Source organism: Idiotropiscis lumnitzeri, chromosome 18 (genome assembly GCF_059441095.1).
Source record: "Idiotropiscis lumnitzeri isolate Australia: NSW breed Sydney's pygmy pipehorse chromosome 18, RoL_Ilum_1.0, whole genome shotgun sequence".
NCBI classification, from domain to species: Eukaryota; Metazoa; Chordata; class Actinopteri; order Syngnathiformes; family Syngnathidae; genus Idiotropiscis; species Idiotropiscis lumnitzeri.
This window is the reverse complement of record NC_142408.1, coordinates 7087686-7096860: the sequence shown is the minus strand read 5'-3', so window position 1 is coordinate 7096860 and position 9175 is coordinate 7087686. Positions and strand designations below refer to the sequence as shown.

General features: G+C 43.4%; 1 protein-coding gene across 2 annotated transcripts; it reads right to left on the bottom strand.

Annotated features, from left to right (window-relative positions):
- Positions 1–38: 38 nt before the first annotated feature.
- On the bottom strand, positions 39–7555 carry LOC148319312 (DNA repair protein XRCC4-like). Of its 2 annotated transcripts, none has more exons than XM_088281080.1 (8): positions 7397–7555; positions 6307–6450; positions 5908–6098; positions 5436–5602; positions 5101–5232; positions 4893–5032; positions 2852–2981; positions 39–765 (listed from the first exon to the last, which is right to left on the bottom strand). In XM_088281080.1, the coding sequence occupies exons 2-8, from the start codon at positions 6446–6448 to the stop codon at positions 660–662; spliced, it is 1008 nt and encodes a 335-aa protein (XP_088137206.1). In that variant the 5' UTR covers positions 6449–6450; positions 7397–7555; the 3' UTR covers positions 39–659. The 2 variants fall into 2 exon arrangements, with proteins under 2 accessions (XP_088137206.1, XP_088137205.1); XM_088281079.1 differs by having other exon boundaries at positions 7401–7542.
- Positions 7556–9175: the final 1620 nt, after the last annotated feature.

The window sequence follows — 9175 nt, the reverse complement described above, 5'->3', positions numbered from 1 at the left end:
GGCGGGTCGAACAAGAAAGTGAGAGGGTGGCCATGAAAAAGGGGGTTAAAGGGCCAGTCCAGTTTTTATTTCATCACCATGGAGACAGATTAAAAAAACAAAAAAACAAGTACACTTTATAAAATACACTGTCGGGGTTATCCTTAATCACGTCTTGGTACAACACTATCTTCATTTTTTGACAACACTCCATTACTTAAATTGTTTTTCCCCTCTTTCTACAATACCCTGAGATGCCACAGGATGGTGCCAAAGCCCTGGAAAACAGGGAATTAGTAATCGGTGTCAAGGAAGTATGCTGAAGTGAAGCATGTCGACAGTTTCAAGTGTTTGTCAGGGAGGAGCCAAGTTCAGCCTGGTTGTTAACTGGAGTTCTGGAGAGTATTTGGTGCAGGAGCAACTGGTCAGCCACAAAGGAATGTTTGTGTATGATCTGCAGTTTAACAATTCCTCACCTGCACTGAATTGGTTTTAGCACGTTTAACAAACAAACAAGCTGCAATCATCCTGGATGGTGGACCAAGTTAGGACAAGCATGTTTCCAGTTGTCCACACAGTCCCGGGGCCCATTTTCCGTGGAGCTCTTTGCACAACCACGTCCTCCAAGTATAACCAGCAGGACAATGTCCTGGATGGATATCTCCAAAATCTTGCGGGAGTCAGAAGTCCTCAAAAAGGTCCTCGGCTTCCACTGTCGACACATCCCGCCGGCACTGCTGTTGTGGCGGCGGCTGCTGCTGATTGGCTGCTGCCAGGGAGTCGCTCCTGCCACGCACACACGCGAGGAGAGCGGGTCAGTGGGCTAATGAGGTTTACAACAGCCGTTTCCTGTTAAGACAGGAAGTGGATCATGCGGTTCACAAGCGGCAAAACTGCAAACACATGGACAAGTGGAAATCTGCGCGTGTGCAGTGAAGATGCGAGGCCCGGCGGGGTGCCGCCTGACATTGATGAGAGCGTCTGGCAGTGAGCAGTAGCCGACAGCAGCTCCTGTACGAGTGGGCGTCGAGTGTCTTCATGTGGCGTTTGAGAAACGGCTGAAAAGTGAAAATTGGTGACTGACACTCGCCTTCCCCAAAAGTGAGGCCGTCACACTCATTAAGTGGTATGCAGCAGATGGTGGCAAACTATTGGCAGATTGGTGGTAGATCTCCAGTTAATCAACAAGACTAAAACTGAATCGTCCGACCTTGGTGGCACTCCAGCGCGTGACTGACAATAATTCCCATGGTCTCTATTTTCTTGACATCATCATCGCTGATTAGCAAAACGCGACGCTGCTGGGACCGGTTAGCAGGAAGCCAGCAATGTGTATGTGTTTCTCGGGGGTAAGCTCAGTCAGGGACACTGGGGAGCCCCCCCACGGCGTTGCACAATTACGTGCTTAAAAACTCAAGCCAGCCCCCCCTGAAACCATCTGGATGCTTCCAAGGGATCTGCATGCCAAATGCATTTTTTCCTCTGTGTATTGGCCACACACACGCAAATCCAAGTCAACACAAATCAGTGTGACTGCATTCAATTTACTCAAACTTCCACCGCAACAATACAACTTGGGAGGAGTTTCCAGTAGTCAAAAAAATAAAACAACATTTGCGGGGTAAAAGCTTTTTGATGGGCTTGTTCGTTCACGTAGAAGCTGAAGTGACCAGAAAGGAACGAGAGCAACTCTGGAGATTTATCTGAAACATCTTAACCCAGTTAAATATTTCAACTAAGTTAACTAAGTTCTACGCATAATTTGCATACTTTGCAAAGTAGAATTCAAATAGTTGACCATAATAGCTGTACATCTTTAGCACAACAACTCACGACAAAACACTTTGCTCAAGTTACCACTGGCCTTGCAAACCAAAACCGCTGGAGTCTTGACAATTGTTTCGATGAAAAATGCCTGGAAAGATGACTTTGGATCATATTCAATGATCAAAGAAAGCTGTTAGAACAATCTTTGAATCAAAATTTGGATTTTATTATATTAATTCCAAGATATTATTTAAGAAAAATTGAAATGAGAACATTTTCATGGTGAAGCCAAGCCGCGCTCTGGCGTTTTGTCGTGATTATCATCTTTGAAGGTGCTTTAACGGCCACTTCCTCTAAAGAACATCAGGAGGTCCGCAACAGCGTGTTAGACAACTTCTGAAGCGGACAACAAACACGGCCGACGCACAAGCCAGACCAGACCAGATGGACTGCGCAGAGTCTGGTTTGCTTGGGGAATTTTGTTGCTACTTCCGCTAATGGGGCGTTTGTCATATTTTAAGGTCTATACATTGGCTGTACTTTAGTTTTACATTATTTGTTTTTGTTGTCATGAGAGTGTACAGAAGAATATTAAAAGTCAACACACCCCTCAGCAAATACAAGGTTGTTGTGACATTTATTAAAAAAAAAAAAAAAAAAAAAAAGCATTTCAAAGATTTTTCCACCATCAAAAAAAGAAAAAAATTTAAAAAATGGAATGGAACTGGAATTTCCCAATTTTAATATTTAATCAAAATTAGACATCTGCTTTTACTTTGGAAGACAATAGTCAATATTTTTGCCAATTTTCTGACATTCCTACCTTTACAGCCGGGAAAGCGGTGCATCGCTTTTTTTTTTTTAAGCAATTCTCAGTGTATTCGCCAATGAAATGCATTAGAATACAAGTGATTATGTCGTGAGCCCTCGTAGGAAGACACAGATTTTTTTTTTTCAAGCAGTAACGGCGGACGCAGACGATTGCAGGAGCTCTGAAATAAGTGACGGTAGCAATATAGACAACGTGCTTGTGGACTTTAAATATGAAGCGGCTGAACCAGCCAATCATGATATCAGGTTCAAACATATATTTGTAGACGTCTACCTTGCGTGCGGTCGCTTGAGGGCCGCATCCGAGGCTCCCAGGTGGCGGAAACGCCTCTTACGACTGGGCGCCACGTCGATGATGTCACTCAGGCTGTCGTCCAATGGACTGGGAGAGCACGTCTGTGCCTCTAAAAACAGCAGACAACATCGGCACATTTTCAGATTGCCAATCATGTCAGTGACGGGACAGACAGGACTTGAAAACACCTGATGGCATCCTGCCCCTTCTTTATTAGATGGTCAACTGACACTTGATTGATTTAAACACAAACAAGCACAGCGGTTTTATGCCATCCTTGAAAGGTCATTTTTATACACATTGAATTATGAATATCATCATCATTTGTAGTTCAAATACAAAGTCAGAGTTTTCTTGTTCGTTGCTGACACTTATAAATGGAAAAAATAGATATATAGTGATGAAATGGTGGTCTCCAGCCATACATGAACGGCACGGCTTCATGTATTTATTTAAACTTGCGGCTGGAAAAAACGTGGCGCAGCCATGGATGCTCATGACGACAAATCTTCGGCGTATCTTCACACACAGCTCGTCCGGTATGTTTAGTCTGACGTCTTTCTACGGCGCGCAAAAAGAACAAACGTCCCCCTATCTGGCTGAGTGGCCTTGTGCGTGTTGCTGTGGCAACAAGACCACCAATACAACGTCTTGCTGACGAGTGAAGGGGTGGCGGTTGGCTGTGTGAGAATGGAAAAATTAGGGAGAGGGTCAGCATGCTCATGACAGGTATGCCGTAGCTGTGCAAGTTTGCGCAAAGGCAAAGAAGGAAAATGTCAGCAGCTCGATTGGGCGTGACGTCAGCGTAAACAGCCGAGGCCCGACGGCCATTACGACTTTACGTGGTTGCGCAGGTATGTCGTGCTGCCGCTTTTCCAGCAACAACAACACATACACACGGCCACATGTGCAAACTTGGCCACTCAACATCACACACGCAGCGCTAACCAGAAAGCCCATGCTTCTTGTGACCGATCTTGTTTCACAAACAAGTGTGGCGTAATACAAGTCAGTAATTCACGAGTTAGATTCCAAGCATCACGCCAACAAATCTGTGGCTTTATCATGTCAACTTGTCATGAAGCAATGATTCTTAAACATCTGGAGTGCACTTCTTAAGCACTCAACTTGTGAAGAGGCTATGCAAATGAAACATAACACGCACCCTTCCTCTTTAACCTCCTTCCAAATGAAGGCCGTATTTATTGTGCAAACCTCCCAATGTGCAACACAGTGAATACTTAGCCAAAGTCAAAAAATACAAAAGTCACTCCACACACAGTCCTCAAACAAGACCTCTTATAGTTGCTTAGTTAGCCCCGCCCCTTAGGCATCACATGATACAATTAGACGATTTACTCTCATTTTACCACAGAGGCATTTAATCACATTTAGCTCGTACTCTGAATTTATATGAATATGGCCCCACATTGTCTACTTCCAACTAATGAAAAACATTTAACAAAATAATCACGGCAAAAAAAGAAATCATTTTTCAATATTTTTGGAAGGCAAGAAAAAAACTTTTTTTTTAATTGGGTTGTTTTCCTTTTGCTTACTTGTTTGTGTATCTGGTTGTAGTTTTTGTTACAATATTAATTAAAAAAAATAAAATAAAAAAAGATAAATTCTTTTCTAAAAATTGTGCTTTTCTTGTCTTCCAAAAATATTGAGAAATTACTTTGGCAATTATGCTATGTGGCCTACGATATGCGTGTAAAAAAAAAAAAAATTAAATAAATTAAAAAAAAAAAAAAGAGTAAACAAAGCCTACTGAGTGACCAAAACGAAGCACTTAATTTTGTTGAAAATGCCATTCTGCTACATTGCAATAACAAATAATAAATTTGATGAATTGTTGAGTCCTACTGTGTGGCAAGTCCTTCAGCAATTGCTTCCTTTACAACTAAAGTGGGCCACGTCATTTTGGTTAGTTTTAATTTCGCCACAGAGAAAGCTATTGTAATCACTTGGGATGGAGAAAAGTTAAACGTCTGAGAGGAATTCTGCTCTACTGTACCACGAGAAGGTGCAACGACATCCGTTGTGGGTGTGGCGCCCTCGTCATCAGTACTGCCACCGTACTCGCCTCCTTGCTCCTCCTCGGTCGCTTGGTCTCCTTCAGCTGGATCCTCCTCCTCGCGCGCTTCGCCGCCGTTCCTTCCGCGAAAGCAAAAGTCATGAGTCGTCCGCTGTGACGTGTCGAGCACTTGAAAGCTTCGGCATACCCGACTTCCTGGAGCTCCTTGAGCGTTTCTTGCAGACTGCGGATCTTAGCTTTCTTCTCGTTGAGGACCACAACAAAGCGAGAGTAAAGCTCCGCCTCGAGGTCTGCCTTCCCGTCAGCATAGCGCGTTAGCCTGGAAAAACAACAGTGATAAATAAAATACACACACAAAAAATAAATGTTCCTCCACTATGCCATGATTTATTGTTCATGCCACCTCGATATTGCCAATTTCTATAAAATGTTTTTTCACAACATTGAGCACTGCAGAGCTCAATCGCACAAAAGGTCATTACAAAGGCAGTAAAATACGTTTTGCCAAAAAGACGCATTCACTCTGCGGCGATGCGGCGATGTTCTTGTCGGAGTCGTTGGTTGTGCTCCCGCAGCTCCTGATTCTGCTGCTGCAGCTTAGTTCCTCTCTCCAGACTGTGAGTCAACAAAGCCCTGACGGCCTCCGACGGCTCTGCGACCGGCCTCAACGACACCGAGCCCAATCTGAACTGGAGCGTGACAACAGAAAGGCATTTTGTCAGATTGATATGCTAGAAAAAAACATTTATTGGGCTTCCTTTTTCTCTGCTTGTTTAGCTACAAAAGATGGTTCGAAATTTGAAATTGTCAAGTGAAATGTAACAACTGTTTAAACACTTTCACGCTGATAAGCAGTATTTTAAAACAAGTTAACATTGCACATTGCACAAGCAAATTTGCCTTCTAAAAAAAAAAAAAGTGATTCAATTCTATTTAACAGCCTTGACTGCACGTCCTTAATAATGTGTAGCTCAACGCACGTGTCCAGACTCACCGAGATGTCTTTTTGCACTTTGTCGTAGGTCAACGTGAGGGCTGCGCCTGCCTCAGGCGACGCCGGCGCCAGGGCGAAGCGGTACGAGTCGGTGTTTGCCGCCCCCACCAGTGCTTCCTGGAGGTCTTGGACGTACTTCTCCTTGGACATCTCCAGTTCGTCCGCCTCCTGCCTCACGGACGCTTCGCTCGCTGCAACAAACGTCATCTCGTCAGCATATCAACGGGCAGGCCTCCATTATCATGTGTTTCATTCTGTTCAAGGTGCATGGGAGGGATAAAATAATATTTCCGTATTGCAGAATATCAGTTTCCGAAATAAACAGGAGTTGAGTGAACAGTACCAAAGGGTTCTAAAATAGTAATTGTTTGGACCGGAGAGCCGATGATTTTTTTTTACCTTCTCCTCTCCAAGCGCGTCGTCCATCGCTGAGCAGCAGCTGGAAGCCAGACGCCAAACCACACCCGCTCTCGTCCACACGCAGGAAGTAGGAAGAGTCTGGCTCGGACGAGACGATGATTTCTCTCAAGGACGAGTGCATCACTGCGAGCAAAAAATGTTTGGCATGTTCCAGATTTAACACGTGTGCTTGTTTCTTTTTTTGTGTTGTTATTAAGATGTCAGAACAACCAATCTCAGAGCGGCGCATCATCAGTTCAACTTCATTGATGAACTTTATCCGCTTGTGAATGACGAAATGTGAGGCTAGTCCTTGAAGAAAGCTTGAAATGTGCTGAAGACAAGACAGCACTCAGGACAACACAACCGGTGAGGAACATTTGGAGCAACTGCAATGTCCATTAAGTGGACTATTTTTTTCTTGTGTGATGTCATTTCCTGCAAAGGCAAACATCTCTGGGGACTTTCCACCACTCAGTATTTAGGCTTAATTTACTTTATTTCATTAGACTGCACGACCAACCACCCATTTCATTTCATTTAAGGGTGGTGAGACGGTCGGTGTCCAAAGTGCCACCGAAACTGCTCTGACATCACTTTCCTGGCAGACGCCTTCAACTAAACTGCTCGCTAGTGTACCGAGACAGGAGGCGCAGTCATGTTGGCAGGTGGATTATCCCTAACCACTACACCTTTTCATGGACAGTCTAAGTGTACCGGTATGTGGTGGACAACACCAAACAGTTTGCCAAATGTCACTTGAAGTTGCACAAAGCCGACGTATTTTAGAGTGGCCCCAAACACTGTAAAAGATTATTTTCATCATTATTAATTGTTGTGCGATACGGGGCAAGGACCACATAAGAAGCCTGTTAGCTTGATGCTTAGCTGGCCAACCGCTATCAGCTGGTCGCTTGATGTAAGAAGCTCTTATGGGCTGTTTAAATGTACTTTTATCGGCTTTGGGCTGAATGCTAAAGCTGCTAGCTCGCAAACGTAAACACCGGCCGCCAAGATGAACGGCAGTGAGACAAGCGAATAAAACGTAAAGACACAAATCATCAAACGGTTTTTACTTGCAATGACGTACCTACTTGTGTTTCCGCTTTACCCGCTGGTTCCGTTTTAAAACTAAAAGTGTCGGACTTGTGTCTTTTCTGATCTATAACTCCACGGTTTGTCAGTGAACTTCTGCTGCGTCATCAATAAGCGACAAACAACGCACCGCGTCATGAAAACTGGAACGGGAGCTACTTTAACCAAATTTTTATTTTAAATCTATAATAGCAATAACATACCTAAGAATATATTAATGAATAAAGTAGTATTTAGTTTATTATGATCACAGGACTACTGTCTTTTAAATTTACAATATTTCAAATTTATTAAGAGTGCTGGTCATTTTTAATTGTCCAAAACAAAACTCATGATCATAAACAATGCAGCAACATCTACTGATTCAGAGGTCCAAGTGGAACGTGACGCGTCGAAAAGTGACGGGAATTTCTCCTGTGTGCTGTTTTGTTTTTCTTCCTGCTCCAAGAGGCAAAGGCAACAAACTGCGTGCCACATGTCGTCGTGAAGGGAAATGAAGGGATTAGGACTAGCTCATGACCAACTCGGGATTGGACTCGAGCAAACAAGCATCCCTTCCAGGAATGTTTGCCTGGGTTTTAGTGCTTGCTCTCTATGAAGTAAACACACACGTTTGCAATGCATGTGTGATTGGCACTCACAGGAGGCTTCAAGGCAACGAGCACGGTGGGATTGCAGCACATTTTCAGGGGTTTTTCCAAGAATCTGACAGCAAATTTTGATTGTTTACACAAAAACGGAGAAAAGTGGACGGGGAGTGGAAGGGAAAGTCCTCCTGGGACACTCTGGGGACCTATAAAATATAATGGGAATAGGAATTGTACTGTGTGATCCAGGGTCAAACCGTGGCCTGTATCAAAGCTGTATTATAGTCCACCTCATTCCTTTGCAGGTGATAATATAGCTCCGGTTTTCCTCAGCTGGCAGTTATGACCGTGATACCAGATGGATTTCATAATCACATTCCCACATTACATCTTTGCCTTTCTGCAACAAATTGATGGATTTGTACTTTTGAAATCAGAAGTCAGTGTAAATTAGTTTAACAATGTTCACTTCATCTTCAAGGGAAAGTCAACATCAAAAATGGCTCAGCTTCAGTAAACAGGTGAGCTGTAATTGGCCGTTACCTGAGCGCAGGGCAACTGTGATGTCATTTTCAGTTGACGGCAGTGACTAAATGCCCCCCCACAAACGCAATATTAATCAGAATGCCGTGTTTAGACTAGTGAAGATGTACAGAACATATTATTGCAAAGGTTTCAGGATGAGTGAGGATTAAGCGATATTTGCTGTGGAGCCCAGCCTGATGACTTGTCGTCTCGGGAAGTTCCTCATTTGGACCCCCTGGCTGGTCATAATATTATGTAACACTTGTGTGTACCTAACAAAGTGTCTGTGTATTTGTTTATTTCATTTTTTAATTTTAGTGTATTTTATTCAAAAGGGCCAAAATCTAATGAAGGACTGCCAAGTTGTGTTGTTGTGACGACGCGGACAATAAAGTGGCATTAAAATCCTCTAGATCCAGGTACAGCTTTTCAGTAGACTATACATCTGCCCGGAGGATTTTATTTTGTGCAGCAACTTGAAAAAAAAATTTCGTTGATGGAGATCATATTTATGTATGTGTGTAATTAGTAGAAAAGAAGGCCAAAGTCGACATTGGAGCCGTTTTCACTGTTTTCTCAACAGCTCTGAGAAAGTCAAGCGACGTAATAGTTTGTTTAGGAGTGTTGCTCCCTGCAAGCGTCATCATCATCAACATCATCGC